Genomic DNA, 18,822 nt, shown 5'->3' with positions numbered 1-18,822 from the left:
TTTGAAGGGGTAACAGGTCCGTACACAATCTCGAGTGCACTGTGAAGATGCTGGTTCTCCATCAGCATAGTTATTTCCTGCATTTGTAGCAGTCTGACTGCTTCAGGCTCTCACGAGAACAGAAAATAGACATGTTTTGGCATAAGGTTCAGGTCCTGAACATCAGCCACAAGATGGGGAAAAAAGGGATGATGATTTAGATCCTTTAGTACCCAATGCATTATACTGAATAGAAAGTGATTTCTGTGGATCAGAGCTGGCTGAAGAATTTCTACCAGAACTATTACCATTTAAAACTACTTCTTGCCACAAGTAGACTTTTCCCCCCTGCAAACTTCTGCTTTTGCAATTTGTACAATGAAAACCTAGTTCGGAGGGAAATAACCACAGAATCTTTTTTTTTTTTTTTTTGTGAAAGCAAAGCTTTCTACCCCTTACTGGCATCTTTTCCTTTTAAATGAAATAATATCCCCACCTAGCCAGAGATTTAAGCATGAACCGGAGGTCAAGGGGAAGACCTGACTCTTTGATTTGTTCTGTTCAGTGTTAGTTTTTTTTTTTTGTTTTTGTTTTTGTGTTTTTTTTTTTTGAGGGGGGAAGGGGGCTTTTCTTCCAAATGAAAGCAGAGCAGCACACTGATCAGGACAGTTTGCATTTGTAGGTGTTGGTGGCTGCAGACTGTGCAGTGTTCAGTCTCAGTCACAGTTTGAGGCTGCCAGGCTAGAATAGCTCTGTCCCCTAACCACATCCCACCTGAGATTCCTGAGTTTCTCAGAGGATAAGAGGATTTCCAGTCAGTAGAAATAAATTTGTTGAAGACAAATTTAAATAACCTTCAACTAAGTAAGCCACATGGCATCTCCAACCCAAAAGACCAGCGTTAACATGCAGATTCCAGCTTGTGAAGCCAGTTATTGAATAGGTAAGAGCTGTCTTGGTATCTTTGCTGCAAGATACGAGTTTCCATGTGTGCATTTAGGATTGTTACAAGTGTACATCTCACTCTTGGCCTGGAAGGGAATAGTAAAGCAAATTGGTGTTCTTGTAACCATGTGTGCTCCTAAGTACAGCTATGAGCATCTGATAAATCTTTTAAAGTACATGTTTACAATGGATTTTATTCTTTTTACTGTTCCATACATACGAGCCCTCTGAGCAAAATAACAGATCCTCTGACACTTAGGAGAAGCCACTGCCTCATTGGCTGCCCACAGTGAAATAACTTATATTGTTATTTCCTCATCCAAATTACAAGGACTGTAAAGAAGCTTCAGAAATTCAGAGTAATCAGTGCTTCGACAGCACAGATCCTGAAGCTGCCACACGGGTGAAAGACCCACTATTTCAACTGGGAGTTTTGCCAGTGGAAAGACTGCAAAAAAAATTGGTCCCCGAGTGTTTTCTACCAATTTTTCTCTTGTTATTTTCTTCAGTGGTTAATGGAAAGTGAGGACAAGTGGAGATCATTTAAAAATGATCTTTCAGGCCTCTCCATGGGTTTATTGCCAGGACCTATTTAGAGGACCATAAAGCTGTAAGGGGCCTATAACTTTGCTGTATAGTCCACAAGCTTCCTAGGAAAGCGAAGAGCCTTTACATCCACGCTCTGCATGTTTTTCCATCTCTCCCTCTTACAAACACATGCACATGTGTGCAGGGACTTCTGGAGCCGCTAATTGAATTCACTTTTGTGAAAGTGTTAACAAATTGTAAGTGACCTTTTATACAAATTTTAAAGTCAAGAATCCGCCGCTAACTGAACATCCCTCTTCTGCCATTCACTGTTATGCAAAACCCACAAACAATTAGAAGAAATAACGAAGAGCCCAGCGGCCCTCTTTCCTAATTAGCTGCAGGAGGCAATGCTGGGGAGGGTGGCTAAGTGCTTCAATTACCTCAGCCCTCCTCACTGCCCTTGTTAGAGCAGACAGGTCCACTGGCCAAAGGGGAACAATTAAGGCAAGGCAGAGCCAGGCAGTTTGCAAGGGGATGCCGGGGCCGTGCCGGCTCTCACACAAGGGCCAGAGCTGTAATCATGCCCCAGATTCCTGCTGGGCTACACAGAGACAAATTAATGGTAGATAGATTGCTAGCTCTAGCCCATCAGTAACAAGGGAGGAAGGGAGACAATATAGCAGTACAAGGGAACTGTAATCAGAGTTTTCCTGTACTATAAACACCCTTTCAGGGCAGAGGGACCACAGCATTAATGCCTCAGTGCTGTGTGCATTGGTGGTACCCCAAGGCCCCAAGCAGAATCACAGACCCCAGCTTGTGCTTTATTTGCTGAAGATAATCTATGCTGGCTGCACCGAGGAGCCCCACACTGGATACCAAACTGGTTCCCAGCAAGAAACTGATCTGTGCTGGTGAGAGTGCCAGCTTGGCCATCCAAGCCCCAGCCACAAGACAGGACAGAGAGCTCTGTATGGACAGTACCACCATGGGATAAATCCTTCACACTACAATGGACATGAGGAAGGGGTACAAAGGCTGTGCCTCTTACAGCTCTGTGGGCTGAAGACCCCAAATGTGGATCCTGGCTGTACACCAAGATGAAATGATCTCAGATTGAAAGACACTAGCAAGGGCTGACTCTAAGAAAATGAAGCCTCATTAACCTTTCAAGAAAGGGTTAAAGTTTCAGGATAGCTGTTGGTGTTGTAACACACCTTTGATATCACAACTGTAAAAATATCAGTGATATGATTTACCTACTGTATAGGCACCCATGCAGTGCCAGAGCCTGCTGCCACTAAGCTGCCCTTGAAATTAGAGGGTCACACGTGGGAGCAGGGCTTTTGGTGCAGCCCCAAAACCACGCAGCCACCAGAGAGTGGATGCCCATGCAAGTGTCCTCTGCTCCCCACCAGAGCCTGTCCTGACCATCAGTGGGCAGAGTAAGGCAGGAGCTGTGCTGCACTGGCTGGAGGGCTACCAGGAAAATCCAAGGGCTGTAGTTTGCGTTAAAATATTTATGAGCTCTTGTGCTTTTGAATAATACAAGAAAAAAAAAGCAATCTCAAGTCAAGTTTTTACCCTTTTACAATACAGCAATAAAATTGATTGCATCTTTTAAGCCAGTATAAAAACCCTTCCTGAGCACAAGTCCTTTGTATCCACTTTTGCCAAGTACCTTTTTTTCCCCCGCTGATGTATAAACCTTTGAAAATAAGTTTGAGGGGAGACTGACAACCTTGAAACCTCAAGAGCAGCATGGCATTGACGGGTGCCGCTCTCAGAGCTGAGCATTATAGATAGATTTTAATTTCATTTTAACAAAATAGCTGTCTCCAGTGGAAGAAGCATCAAGAGCTAAATGAGGACCCGTCTTGAGCTGAATCACGTTGAACAGACCTCGGCACTGTCATTGATTTTCTGGGAAGAAAAAAAATGCCTCTGGCTACTAAACCAAATTAGTAGTCACTGATGACCAATTATTTTGCCCCACTGTGAACGGAGAGGCGTACTAAAATTCCAGTTTGTCAGACCCAAGGCTCTCTTCTCAAACACCTTTCAACAAGCGTGTACCAAAAGTCCCTCAGATGGTTCTGACGCCTTCCTGTTTTTGGCAACTTCTCCTTCTCCAAAGTTTTAATGAGCTGCTGCTCTGAGGATGGCCTGCCAGAAAGGGAGCCCTTCCTGGCTTGGTGGTGCACTATTTGGCACGCCGCACAAATCACAGCTGTCAGAATTTATACACACATACACAAAAAAGTGTCAGCCTAATGTTTGCAAATTATAATTACCATTTCCCTTGCATGTCCCTGGTGCCTTCATTTTAGATAAATCCCAGCTCTGGGGTATCAGCTGCAAAGCACTGAAGGCTCATATTGAATAGAATAGATTTAACTAGTTTGTAGCTCATTTAAGGCCTACACTGTTTTATTTTAATATTGTTAATACTTTATTATACTTTTTAACATTGTTTTCACAGTAAAATAGCCTATTAGAACAGCTGCAGCTTCGTTTCCAGGAGATTTCTGGCAGACTAGCACACCACATTGTATAACCAAGTAAGCAGGCGCTTGTCATTTCAGTTGAAAATAGGTCTATAGCCTCACTCTTGAAAGTAAATTAGAGAGTCTATTAAAGAGACAGGGACTGTTTCAGGGATAATAGTTTTGAATATGTGCATAGATAAATTCTAAAATATTTAGGAAATGTCAACATTAGAAGTGGCTCCAACTATTTGACTATAAAAGGAAGCGGCTGATTATTTTTTCCGACAATTATAAATAATTTGTTACATCCTATCAGAACTTTCTTTCCCTTCCCTTTCTGTGGCAGGATGCTTGTGCCAAAACAAGGAGATCTGAGTTGCTCTGAATGAGACAGGTTTTAATCCACAATAAGCGCTTTCAGCAGATGGCTCTCTGCCTACACCCCCACCCCCAAAAACCAGCAGCCCCAGACAGTAACAGCAAAATCCTCCCAGCTCAGAGCAGCGACATCTGGGCAAGGTGACAGAGGGAAACGGAGCACACAAGCAGTTAATTCCTGTCCTCAAGTAACATTAAGGTGAGAGGACATTTTCCCCTAGGCCAGCTGCACTGAGCCACACCGCCAAACGACACCGATATCAGGGCCAGAACTCCCCGTCCACCCCAACGGTAGCAGCATTTGACCTACAAAGAAAAAGCTGCCTCGCTAAAATTTCTCCAGTAACCTTAGTCAAAGTGTTGCCTGATATCCCCTGCTCCCTGCCCCACTTTCTCAATGTTTCTCTCTAAGGAGGCAGGAAAAGCCAGATCAAGCACTGCATCTTACAGCCCACCAGAACCCGTACATATAACTAAGCACACGAGTCATCCCTACTAATTTCCCAGAGACAGTTCATGCATGTATTATTCCAGGCATGATTCTATACTTTGCTGGATCAGGATTTAAATGCGATTAATCACACGGCAGGGAAGAGTCTCTGAAGAGCATCAACCCAAATGTGTCCTTTCAAGCATTTACTTACAAGCCAGCTGTGGACTAATCAGTCACCAACTGGCTGGTCCACCAGAGATGGTAAAAGTCACCTCCATGGAGAGGTGAAAACACTCAGCCATCACAAAAATCAATAATCAAACACCACACACAAAGGCTCTGTGTTCTCCTGCATCCCTCCCTGCTATTCACACACACCAGGAAAGCTCCTGCCTTGGAAAGCGAAGGGTCAGACCAAGGAAACAAGCCCACAAGGCTCACCACAAGCATGTGCAAGGACTACCGAGTTTACACCATACAATGAGGTGCTCAACCACAGCTATGCCACATCTTTTAATCCTTTGTAGATATTTTAGCCCAGCTGTGATCAGCATGAAATACCAAACCATAAGGGAAGCCGAGGGTAAATGTCAGTGTCCCCTTTGGCACAAGGTGTCCCCAGATGATAGTCTGGAGCAATGCAGCTCTTTTGTAGGCAAAGCCTTGAAAAGCCCTGCAGCATGTGATCTATGAAACGGGCGGTCCGCAGAAGGATGTCTCCTCTGATATGAATGCCCCCTTGGGATGTATATTGCTGGATTGCACATCTAGTATCATTAGAAAACACGACCATAGATTAGGCTGTTTTGAAGCATGTGGTGTGCAATAATTAAGTAATAAAAGTCACCACAGGGGTGAAGGAACAAGAAGCAGAAGAGTTACTATTTGCATATGCCCTGCTGGCGCCTTCCGCTACTGTCAAGGATCCTCCAGACCGCTAAAAGCTGGCTGCTGATGATTTCAGGCCAATTGCTGACAAAAACATTGAAGCACCAGCTCACTTGTGGCCTGGTGCACGAGCTCTCTCCAGAAAGCCACTTTCTGGTGGCCCAGAACCACCCAGCATTTAGCCCAGCTCAGATCCCTGCTCAGGCAGGGAAAGCCCTGCTGCCTTGCTGCTCCAGGAACAGCAGCTGAAGGCACGGCAAGCTACAAGTGTGAGCAAAGCTGGTTGCTCCACAATGTTGTTGGCTGCTGCTGAGATAGAAAAAGTCCCTCCCCAGCAGGGTGTGCAAGGACAAAGACCGATAAAATTTCAGCTGCAGGTCCTCCATCACTTTCTCCCTTGGGATTTCTAATGTTTGCTTCTGGGGGAGAGGAACAGCACCACAACCGCAGTGATAAGCGATATGCTGTCCTCAAGGCAAGAGCCCTGCTGTTGCACTGCTGCCACTGCCAATTCTACCTCCCACGGTGGCTGATGAAGTTAAAGCATCCTCCCTTGGCAAAAGCAAGGCTCAGCAAATCTGGGTCACAGCTTTGCTGCAACTTGGTCAGGTTAATGCCAGCTTAGTGTAGGTAAACTGACCCAAAATAAATTGACTTCTTAATTTTACCATTTATCTAGAGTTGTAGTCATCTGCAGTCCCCCTGCTGCTGCCCCCACTGGCTGGGACACTTGCTGGTGCCCTGTTTCAAGAGGCAAATAAATCTGCTCTGTGCAACTGGGGCACCAGAGGGGCTCAGTCATTCAGCTCCCCTTTGTGCTGCAGACACCTGACAATGTCCCAGTCTGTTTTAATTCCAGACTCAGATTGTCAGTTGTCCTCTCACCCAGTGCATCTGTTTGGGCTTCTTTGTACACCACAGCAGTCACATTTTCACCACTCACATTTTTCAGGAGCAGGGAAGGGAATCAGCACAGGGAGGTAGAGAGAGGCATTAACCCTGGAGATTATATGATTGTACTTTGAACATTTTTTTCAGGCCTTCCACTCCCTTTTTTGACGTCCTCCAACACAAATACAAGGAGCTGTGGATGGAGCAGCAGAGAGCACTGACAGCAGCCCTGCGAGTGGAAAAGAAAAAGGTAATAATACTCCAACAGCTGCTTGCTACCAGCCATGAACTCCCCCTGTCCCATCCCACAGTAGATGGGCTTCTTTCTCCCCATCACAGTGAGCAGTCCCAGCTGAGAAACCATTTTCCCTGACTGCTAGAAGGCTGGCAAAGCCTAATAAAAATCAGCTGCTTCTGAGCAAAGATGGGCCTGGCTCCAGCCAGAGCACATCCTGCAGGGTAATGCTGTGGGAGTGAGCACCAGATGTGAAAATTGCAGTGTGCATGCCTGAAAGTGCACTGGAGACAAAAGGAAAGGTTTATTTTAAAGTATTATTGTATCTGAAGGTATACACAGGAGCTGAGCAAGCTCAGGACAGTGGTGCTTTGGTCAAAGCCTTCCAAAAGGCTTAGGCACCTGTCCCACAGAGACACCATTTTAGCTATCATTAAGCATCTGTCTGCATCAATATGTCCCTGGTCACAGGGTGCCCAGCTAAACTCCTGTTATCAATTAAAATGGAGGCTCTAGCTCTTTTTGCATCACAATACTAAAAGCTCTGCTGCAACAAAGCATTAGGTTTCAAGTTATCTTTGGTATTTAATGCCATCCTCTTGCCAGAAGCCTTGCAGATTGTCCTTGGACAGCATCAGCTCTGCTCAGGTTACCTGCAGCAGTGGACAAAAGGATGGAGCAGCCAAATGTTCGAAGGACCAGCACCAGCCTTGATCCTGGCATGTCACAGTGGATGCACACACCCTGAGCAGTTGTTAGAGCTGTTAAACATAGCAATATTGTAATAACATTTAAAAGCAGCCAATGACTGTTTTATTAGTTAATGACTCAAGGAAGAGTCGAGCTAATATGGTAATGACCAATTTCAATGGGCTTACTGCCATCACAAAGTATGCTTTATAGTGGAAGTGCAATACAGTGTTCTTAATTAGCAGCTATTTTATGAACGCACAAGCCCAGAATGTTGGAAAAATGCATCCCTAACTTATCTAGTAATGACTGATGTTTTAATCACTAAGTTCTCTCCATCAAGTTCCTGAAGCTTGCAGCCCCCAATTACTGGGTTAAGTAACACATACCTACAAACCAGAGCACAAAGCAAACAGACTCCCCAGGCTTTTGTGCAGTTGCACAGAATATTTTTTGCCAAGACATTCACCAGGTACCTGCACTGGCTTGTACTGGGACCATCAGGTACTGTACATTGCAATTAATCACGAGAGAAACATCAGTCAGGAAATCTTCCCTGTGGTTGCAGTGGTGGAAACAACTCTCCCAGCTAGTGATGAGCCAGGGCTGTAGCTCAGGGTTCCTAGCAGGCAGTGGTCACCTCACTGAGATGCCACATAAAGCTCAGAGTTGGCAGTTGCCTACATTTTCCTCAGTGTGCTGTAGATATCAGCATTAGCTGCATGGACACGAAAGACCACCCAGACCAGGAACTAGCAATCATCAGTCCAAAGTGACTTTTAGACTAGTTCATCCCAGCATGATTATGTTTCAAGACACCAACCTGATGTATATAGCTGCGCAGCCATTTCAGCCTGTTCTGGTGTATCTTTGATTCCAGAAAGACAAATTGCGTGAAACTCGTACCACAGTTCTCCGAAAACAGCCAGTACCTGTGAAGGAGGAGTCCTTCTGGCACCTGCCCCACCTGGAGAAGGTATGGAGTACTTGGTTGAACTCAGAGACACTTTCTAAACTTGCCTGTGTTCCCTGGTAATACCCTTATCACGTGAGGGTAGACATGAAGCTCTTACTGCAGAGCTCCCTGAAACTCAGACCCTAAAGTGTTCCCACACTGGATGTGCTTAAACTCCAGCCCCTATCAGACTTCAGGGTAGGATGCTTTCTGCAGACATCAGGCCTGGAAGAGAAGCAGCAGTTGACTAAGAAGGGCTTAATGACTGATTTTCTAAAATGTGTACTCTTCTGTGATCTTTACCAGATTAGAAGCATCTTGCTATACTTCCCCATTAGTGTTGGCATGACCTTTGTTCCCTCCTGGTATTTCTGCAACTGCCCTACCTGAGTGAAACAATCAAACCTACTTTTAGGTAGTCTGACATTTTATCAGCTCTCAGCATAACTAATTCAAGCCACACCAGATTAATGTGTCTCAAGAAGCATTTTCACCCGAAGAATTACAAGTTTCCTGATACCTGCTCTCGATACCTATCTAAACTACCTGATTGACAATATTCACCCTGTGACCAAGCGGAGGGCCTAGCCAGGCTACAGATGTGCATGACACTTCCTTTAATTGATCCAAATAAGAGCCAGGGTGAGGATTTCTTGTTTTAGCAATGGGATCTGAACGTCTCCCTGAACTCATCTCTGCATCTTGCTGTGCTCTGGGGTACTTGTTCAAATTCTGTTAGCTTTGTTTGTGGTGTAAATTACAGGGAAACTTCAAGTGAAGAGCTGGGGGGCATTTTACAAAGGAAGGGAGAAGAACTGGGCAGGGGAAATAGAAAGACACCAGAAAGTCTGAAAGCATCGAAGCCCTGGAGGGAGTTTACATGGCCAAAATCATATCTGGCATTGATAGATACCACTGCAAAGAGTCTCTCAGCCCTCTGCCCTAGCCCTTGTTCTGATAGTTCTGGGATTTTATTTTAATTTATTTTTTTGCTCTGCTGTTGATTTTTAACTGCAGTTTAAAACAATGAAGGAGCCTTGTGACTTCCTGAAGCTAATTTACTTGTACAAGTTGGAGAGTTTCAACCAAGAAATATGTTTTGCACCACCTTGATGTATTCCTTTTACATCCTGTCTAAGACTGTCCGATTAGCATATGTCAGTAATCATTTATCCCAGCTGCCTGTCAGCACAAAGCTGCTGCTGCGGCTAGTGTCAGGGAAAGAACATGACCGATCGCTGTTAAACAGATTGTGTAAGTCACACGAGATACTGGGGCAAGCCTCCTCTTTAGAGCTCCTCTCACCCCAGACCTTTCCATCACTATTCATTTTTCAGCTTCTGTTTTTCTTCATGCTTTCCCTTTTGTTTCATCCAGGACTGCGCTTGGGTTCTTCCCCCAGCCACAGGTCTCAGACACCACTTGAGTCTTTCTCCTCTCTCCTCTTCCTTTTCTTAGGAACAGCATCTAGGGGAGGAGGAGCAACTTGTTTTGCCTGGCATCTACAGATTTGCCTCATTCCTTTCTCATTGCATTAACCTGGATGGTTTACCTTTCCCCAGCTGCAGATCTAACATGCACTATTCATGTTAGAACTTGGATCAGGAAATTCATTGCTCAGTTGAGTTTCAGTACATGGTTTTCTCCATGGAAAAATGATCTCAAGGATCCATAAGAGTTTGCCCAGTTATGAGCAGCAACACCCCAAAGAAAGTTGATGGCTTCAAAAAGCATTTAATAGTCTCTAAACTGTGCCTTAACTATCTCTATCAGGTTTTTTACATGGGTGGTGGTACAATAGCCTTGAAAGACAAGCTGGCCCTTCATCCAAACTGAGCCAAACCCAGGGACTCCAGCAGTCACTCGCTACTATCCCCTCCACTACAGGGATGACAAAAAAGAGCAGTGCTCCAAAGAGGCAAGGAAGTTTGTTCCTATACCAGTTTTATTCTCATTAAATCTTTCTCAGGCCTTAACATGGTGGTGGATAACTAACTTATAGCTTTCCTAGAGCAACTCAGTGACCTGGGGAAGACAGTTGTCAGCATCGGCTACTGTAGGTAATTTACCAAAACACTGTATTTAGTCTACACCACTAAAAATAAACAACTCAATACAGTCAGCACAGGTCTCAGGTGCTCTTCCGTCCTCCAATTTACAGAGGCCAGAGAAGTTTCTGAATAGGGCAAAGTTGTACATGAAATGGCAGAAAGCTCACCACAGGTATTTAAGGCAACTGCTTTGAATTACAAGGCCTCTTAGAGCTGCTCCCCTTTCTCAGACTCCCCACCACCCCTACAAGGCCTCCTCAGGATCACCAAAAGCTGATAGCAATAAAGGCAAGGCTCCCATCTGACCAGGTGTCTTGCTTTCTCTACCAAGAAGCTGCACTGTGAAAGTCACTGATAGCTGAGGAGCTGCAGAACAAGTCAATTCACTGTCCAAGCAAAAACACCTGACTAAAACAGATCTTGTAGTTTTCAGAAGAACTAAGCTGAAGTCAAGCTCATTAGCAGACTCCATCTGCATATTTCCTACTGTCTGTCGGTGAGATTGTCCTGCTCTGGCCATTATACAAGGTGCTCATGGCCTGGGAAGAACTTAACTCTTGGCAAGAACATTGAAAGAATCCCTTGCCCCCATCCCCACAGCCATTATTTATGCTATTTTCCATGTGACCTGAGGCTGGTGCAAAGCACAGGGGTGCAACATGTCCTCAAGCTACTCATCCTTGTGCTCCCTCTAATATTGCCTATCAGCTACAAGATTCCTTTCACAGCCTGGCTTGCTCTGAGCCTGCAGAACAACCTGTTAGCGAGGTGGCTGTAATCCAAAGCAGGGTGCAACAGGAAAATGTTGTTCCTTCTAAACCCATAAAGATCATCAAGGAGGATTTTTCTGCTCCCATCGTCTCCTCTTGCAGATAGCCAAGTGCCTGTTAAGCTGGACTTACCACTAGGTCCACGCAAGACCTGGCACTGTGCTAGAGCTCAGAGCAAGCAGAAGAGAAAACAAAGGAGCTCTGCCCTCCCCGCTAATTGCCTCCGCCTGCTCCCTACATTGCCAGGGCTGCATGGCATTACCCAGCCATTCAGTCGCTAAAGTACAGACAAATTGACTATGTTTTCATTTGGATTTAGGTTTCAGCCCCACTGCTTTAGAATAATGGCCCAGGCTATTAAGCCAACCGTGTGGGTTACAGGCTCTCGCGCACCAGGGGCGCGCGCTCCTGCTCCGCGTCTCGCTCTGGAGGACTGACCTGCCGCCGGGTCTCCTGGGCCCCCAGCTCACTGAGACAAGCAGGTCATGGGGAGCCAGTCACGTCCTGGCGGGCACTTCATTAGGGAAAGGTTTTTTTTAATTTATTACAAATCCCAGCAGAAGTTAACTCCTTATTCACCTCAGCAAGATGTTTCTACTCCCCTTCCTCAGTCACTCCCCAAGGCAAAGGCCTCTGCCTTGCTCTGCCTGCAGTGACCAGATTCCTGGGCTCAGGTTTTGTGATCACAGCTAGAACTGTGCACCAAGACTATTTTTTGTCGATGTAGGACTACATTCTCGGGGGACTATAAGAGCTCAGATACCCATCACAGAGAAAACCTTCTGCCCCCAGCTCATGCCATGTGCCCTGTCCTCACATCACCCGTCGCTAGCATTGTGTTGGTCTGAGCAGAATGGCATCCTCAGCATCAAATTCTGGAAAATATGTTGCTGCCAAAATACAGCATCCCCACAGCCTTGCCGTCTGCAGAGAGGCAGTCCAGGGTGAGCTTCAGCTGCCTCCATCTGAATTTTTAATAGTCATAATCCAAACCAGTGCTCAGCACTGGCCACTCGACAATAGATTTTCAGGGCTCTGTGAAGTCAGCTCAGAAGGGCATTTATTTTGGTAGCAACACCTCACGCAGCAGTGATGTAAAAGGACAGAATCTGCCCGTGTGTCAAAGCAGCTCTGCACACCATGTGTCAGTGACACACATGAGGTTTATTTTTTCTTCGCTCATTAGAGAATTCCAACTTGCACAGACGTTCAAGGTGGCTTTCCAGGGAGAATATTCTTGTTTACTTGACCAGACAGAGGGAGGAAAGAAAAATGCAGCAACTTTGGACAACACTTTTGTCAACACGCATTGCCTTCCCCAGCAGATGAAACGAGCTGCGCTCGATGCGCGATATGAATAAGCGATAAGCAATTGACGAGCAAGTGTTCGGGTACCTTGGCAAAAGACTTAATTTGCAACCTGGCACAAAATCAAAGGCTCTGTCAACGGCTGAGCGGCTCTCCCGCGTATGCCTTGCATTACCTGGGAAAGCTCTGTCAGGTAAATTTCCAGTGAAAGTAATTAGAGGAATCCCCACTGTATAAACTTTGCAGCAAAATTCTGGGCTCCAGAATTTGATTCTCACCAGGGATCCGATATGTGCTCACAGCCTGATCCTTCATCAGGATTAACAGTTGAGGTTTAACACACACACAAAAAAATGTTGTGCATTTTTTTTTAATGCCTTACCTCTATTTTTGTCTGAAGAGCTGAACTGACAAGCACAGCTCATGTAATCCTGCAATTGTTGTCAGAAAAGCCACAGACTGTGCTACACTAACCTGTGCTTGATGCGCACAGCACACACTGGGCTGGCTTTTCCGAGGCACCATTTACCCTCCCAGGCTTGAGGAGGACAACAGGACTTCATGGAGTTGGAGTGTTAGAAAACTTGTCTCCTGTGGCCTTGATAGCACTTGAAGACCAGCGCAATGAGTTCAAGAGCTTGCTGTCACCATGGTACCAGATCAAGCCTCTCTTCAGCTGGGATTTTGGCTGACTAAAAATCAGTGGCACCAGATGGCTGATCAGTGGCCCAAGCGAAATGAATCAGTGGGTCCCAGTCCAACCCAGAGCAGCTCCAAGGGCCTTCAGGGCTGCCCTGCCTGCAACAGGCACAACTCAAATTAAATACAAAACCCTACAAGGTCCCAACTAGGTCGAAACCTTGCTACCCAGGTCCTGATCCCTGCGCTTCTCCACTGGGGCAACAATGTAGGTGTCACCTACCACATTGTGGCCATCTGTAACTAAATGCACACTCCAGGCCCTGATAACCAGCTCTAAATTATCTTGCTTTAAGGAGATTCTTTGGGTTTTCTTGTTTTGCCCAACAGCTAGAACTACAATATAATCACTCAAGTCACAGCAAGGCATTTCTGTTGTCCAGTCTCTGCCACTATCATTTCACACTCAACCACCTCACTGCACCCTGCACTCCCCTCTCCCATGCTCGGTCCTTCCTTCCCCTCACAGATGCAGTAGCCCATCATTCTCTGCTCTCCAACATCTCCTGGTTGGCACCAGTAAACAGAACATAAACAACCACAAAAGCCCTTTAAAAAAAATAAATAAATAAAAGGGGGGGGAGATATTTAGATCTGGCCTCTAACTGAAACCCCACTCCAGAAGCCCCAGGACCACGATGAACCAAGCATCTCCGGCTCTGCAGCACAAGGCACAGCTCACACCACCACTCCCTACACAGCCTTACAGCCTGGGCCACCTCCAGGACAGGCTCCACCTGCATCCAAGCCCCCGTGTCCAAAGGCAGCAACTGCTGGCAACCAGTGCCTGGTGCCAGTAGAGATATTCACTCATGAAGGAACAGATTTGGGGCACTTGCAGCCTCACATGCTGTGTTGTTTTCAGGTAAGCCCCTACCACTGCTACCACTCCATACAGATTCCCAGATTTGCTTTTTAAATGGCCTGGAGGTTTTTGTTCAGGGAATTCTGCCTTCTGTGGAGGCACCATTTGCCAACCAGCAACTTTGCTTGGAGTAAAACTCTTGCCTGGCACAAAAGGGGGCTGAGTTACAAATCTCAAAAACCCGCAGTTGGTGTGAAAGCTGCCTGCTCCACTCCAGCCCTGGGACATCTGCCGAGCAGGCGACACGCCAGGTTCCAGCTCGAGTGCCTGAATTCTCCTTTACTTGCACTATCACCCAGACCGACTGACCAGTGTGGTCCAGCAAACACACATGGCCTCCATTTTCAGGAAGCAGGGAAAAAAAAAAAAAAAGGAAAGTCTCAGTGGGGCATTAAACACAGCAGCCAAAAATTACTGCGCACAGTCTGAATCCTTCCCATTTTTGCTACACAAGGACCATTTAGCCCAGATCCCTTTGTCCTGGATTTCCTCGCTTTCTTGAAATTAGAAAGGTGGAGAGAAGCCATCCAGCCCGTTCATTAAGCAGGTTAGGCACGCTACTGCCAGGAGAAGCCGCGGTATTTGTAACCCTAATAATCCAGCAGCCACCTCCCAGCGCAGCTCAGCTTGGACAGAATAACGTCTGTTTTAAAAATACCTGCCTCTCCCTAACTTGTCATGGCATTTGTTGACAACCCTATTGAAAGCCACTCTCGGTGCAGCTGTGAAGGATCTTTCAGCACCTCTTTCTCTTTCCTAGACAGTTTTTGAAAGGGAGGGGAAAAAAAAGCCATCAATACAGGGGGAAAAAGGCATCAGCAGCCAACATCAGCTGATGAAGCGCCTCACCTGGGCCCCCAGCGCACCGCCTCCAATTAAATCAAAATGGTTTGTTTTTAATGGTCTTTTACACTGACAAGTGGGCTATCATTCCAGGCCTAGAGAGCTGTCAGGGAGCCGAGGCAAATCCTCCGTTGATAATGCCCAATGCTTCCAATTAGGAGCCGAGGCCGCTCCTGGCGCACTAACGATTCCCCAGCCTCCCCCAAGGCCCCTTCGGCGCTGGCTGTTTCGTCTTCCCTCTTCCTCCGCCGCAAATTACTGACACAAAACGGAGGCGCCCCGGTGCCTCCTCACCACGCCGGGCCCCGGCCCTGTTGGATTTAATGAGGCGATGGAAGTTTTTGCGGATCTTTCGCTAAATTCTTTTCTTGTTTGACAGCTGCTTGAGTGTTGACCTTATAAAAGATTTAGTGTTTCTCATTATTTTCTGTCAAGCTTTACAAGTGATAGCTTCACGGAAATCATTTGCATCTCGATGCGCGCGCGCGTTTGTCTGCACGGGGATGCTCGGTGCAGTGCATGTACAGCACCCATCTCCCGTATTGTGTATTTTATTCCCTCCTCCCCACCGAAAAATCTACAAACGTGACGCTGTTGTTTTGTGTTGTTTTGGGAAAAAAACGGGAAAGGACTTAAAAGGCCCGGGATTTGTTAGACTCCTGTAAATGAGGGAGGTTTTGAAAAAGGAAGAGAGATTGGTTTCCTGTAAAGAGAGCTCAAGAAAGTGTTTTGTCACCCACTAAAAGGATTCAATCAAATGGATGATGGAAAAACCAGGCTGAGTCTAGGGGCGGCTTTGTTGTTAAAGTGAAAAATCGTACGAGGCTGGGAGGCTGCCTTTGAGCACGCAGAGCCAGGCAGGTGCCGGGAGAGGAGCGGGTGCTGCCGCACACAGATCCTTCTCCAGCAGGAGGAGAGCCCAGCGCTGCTCCGGTCCTGTCCACGGGCTCCTTCTCAACACCTCCCACAAGTCACCTCAAACCACTTAATCCAGCTATCTCAATTAATCCCCCCAACCCCTTGCAAAGCCCATTTACTCCCCCCCAGAAGCTAACCTGGCCGAGTTCCCAAGGGTGCTCACAGTGCAGAGCTGCTGCCACGCACCCCAGCACCCACCTCAAGGTCCACAGGCCCCACTCCAACAGCACCCAAAAAAAAAAACAGTCTCTGGGGCATGTACTGTGCTGCCTCAGGGGAGTTCTGCCTTCCCTGTACCAGCTGAGCTGCTTTTGTATCTCACCCAGAATTTATTAGCCCTCCTTTAACAGACTGATCTCTGCTTGTAGCATGCAAATGGTCGCACTAATGCTTGGCAAGTGGTCACCTGCAGTCCTCCAATTTAGAACATTAACTGAGAAACCCAAGTGAAAATGGTCCCCCAAACACATATTGAAGTTTTAGGAGGGATAAGTTCATTGTCCCTCTAATTCTTTGAAGCAAGGTGTTACAATATCCTAGCTGCAAGTGCCCTGCATGTTTTAATTTGTCAATAAAATACACAATGAAGGAGCAAAACATTGCTTCTAACGAGCAGAGGAAAACAGTTGCAGCTCTATCATCCTGCAGAGAATGCTGCCAAGCTGGTGCCCACAAACTACATTCCTATTCTTCTACAGCCTATGCTCCAAATCTGTGATTCAGACAAAATCCTGGTGTAGCAGCCCATAACCACATCAGAGTAATGGTAAAGATCATCAGCTGTCTCTAGAGAAAGTACCTTTGGGTTCATCATTTAAAATATGAATTAGAAGAATCAGATATGGGGATTCATCACTGACACTGACTTCTCACACCGGTCTGTCATAATAAGACCTTTGACCCAAGGACACCCTTATCTTGTCCCTAATTATTGGCCTGGGACTAATCCATACTTCTCAGGTATCCCTCATTACGAGGGGGTTTCTCATTTTTTAGAAACACTTGTCCCCTGTCTTACACCTGGTGCTTCCCACTTACTCATGCTGAGGGCAGAAGCTGGCATCACTCAACTTTGTCAAGGACTCTGCTAATTTTAATTACAGTCGGTAGTGGCTCAGCGTGACACTTCTCACCCAGGAGCTTTGTACCAAGACTGGAACAAACCGACTGCTTTTTCCTCCCCCATGGCTTCAACCCAATCCCATGCAGAAATTTCACCCTGCCCCATTCCTGGTGGCACTGGGCAGGGAGCACAGCTGGAAACACAGAGGCACCTTCAAGAGAAGCAGCTCAGCTTGTCCTCGCAGTGGATTTTCCTAACAATCCCAGCTGTCTCCATGCAGGTCAGAGGAAAATCTCCTGCATCTTTAATGGGAGGTTGGACTCAGCCTGGCTGGGGACCGTCCCTGCCAGCTCCGGAGGGCTCCCAGGGGCCACCCGCCCCTTTCAGCAGCCTTGGTTCTGCCTCCCCACCCCGACAGGGGTTATGTCTCCACTGCTACTTGTGGGAAAGCAAGAACATCCAGAGCAACTGTCTGAAGTTAGGCACTCAAATGCATATTTAAGCACCTGAACACCTTCCTCCAGTGAGGGGGAATAGCTAAATATGCTTTGTTTGTCTTGATTAATGAGATCACTAGCAAGCTTTTCAGGGCAGAGACTGCTGTGCATTATTACATATGCAAAACCTGACATCCATCCAGCCTGAGCAGGGTGGGGGAGGCAGGAGGAAGCTCTGCACATCCACACAAGGCAGATATATGGCACAAGGAACTGGGTCAGGGCAGGTGAAGCCCGTGGCCTTGCACAGTAAATCCACCCTGTATACAAAGACACGCTCACATCACAGTAAACCTGGTATCTGCTGCACACAACTGTGTAAACCACACCTCTGGTGCAGCTCAACCAGAAAGGGCCCTGGAACTTTACTCCACCAAGCGTCTTCCCCCTTGTCGTGGTCATTTGTTCACCACATCCCCACCTCAGATGGGATTCCCAGGAGAAAACTGCTCATGTGTTTTGTTGGGCAGGTCACACACAGGTCCCTGACCCCATTGGGAGCTCTGAACCCATCCCACCCCCCCTCAACGAGGCACCTACGCCCTGTGTTACGGAAAATAAGTCGTGCTTATTTCAGAGTCCATCTTAAGTCATCTGACATTTTCAGATGCTGGCATAACTGACAGTGGTAAGACTACAGGATTTTGTTACTGGAGCAGAGTAAAAATATCCTGAAGTTAAATCAGAAAATCAGCCCCCATTTCAAACATGTTAAGTGGTTAACTGCAGCTGAAGCGATGTTTTCCCAAGCAGTCAAAAACCCTTGCACTGATCTGCAGTCTCTTCCCTGCTTGTGCTACACCCTGTTCTCCTCGGCCAGCTGCTCCCTGTAACCAATCCCCTATCTGCTCCTTTCCTTATAGGTTGGGCCTCATCTCAGTACTTTTCCAGACCGTGATGCTCGTGAAAAGGCGTTCAGTGCCGCCCATCGAGAAGTGCCAGCGAGATGCCGTCCCCTTCCCCAGGACGTCCAAGCCGTGAGCTGAAGCCCAGAGCAGAGCCCTGTGCTGGGCACTGCAGCCCCCAGACTCCTGGCCACAATGGCTTTCTCTCAGGTTGTTAGAAGTTAAGATAATGCAGATATAGCCAAATAAACCATTAACATGTAAGGAAAATCCTGTCTCAGCCTGTTCATTGCTTCACATCAGATGCGCAACACTTTGCCCAGTCCGACCACCACCAATCTCATGCTCCAGTCTGCACCAGTACAACCCCACAGAGGAAGCAGAGGGGTCTATACATTAAACTCAACCATATCCTCACCAATATCAAGTCTACAATAGCTCCATAACGCATCCGCCCTTCTCATCAGCCTTTCTCAAGCCAATCAATCTGCCCACAACTGTCCATTTCACAAAGTGCTTGTCTGCCTGCATGAAGGCATCCCAAAACCT

General features: G+C 46.7%; 1 protein-coding gene across 1 annotated transcript in view; it reads left to right on the top strand.

The window, feature by feature from the left end:
* Positions 1 to 18,471, top strand: part of CFAP77 (cilia and flagella associated protein 77) — a 60,458-nt gene extending 41,987 nt beyond the window's left edge. The window contains exons 4-6 of the mRNA XM_082775928.1: positions 6,682 to 6,784; positions 8,340 to 8,435; positions 18,292 to 18,471. Of these exons, the coding sequence (XP_082632054.1) occupies positions 6,682 to 6,784; positions 8,340 to 8,435; positions 18,292 to 18,414 (322 nt within the window). The 3' untranslated portion in view covers positions 18,415 to 18,471. The remainder of the gene's footprint in view (positions 1 to 6,681; positions 6,785 to 8,339; positions 8,436 to 18,291) is intronic.
* The last annotated feature ends 351 nt before the right edge of the window (positions 18,472 to 18,822 follow it).

Source organism: Aythya marila (genome assembly GCF_965140915.1).
Source record: "Aythya marila genome assembly, chromosome: 19".
NCBI classification, from domain to species: domain Eukaryota; kingdom Metazoa; phylum Chordata; class Aves; order Anseriformes; family Anatidae; genus Aythya; species Aythya marila.
Note: the sequence above shows the minus strand (reverse complement) of the source record. Positions and strands in the feature narration are given on the sequence as shown.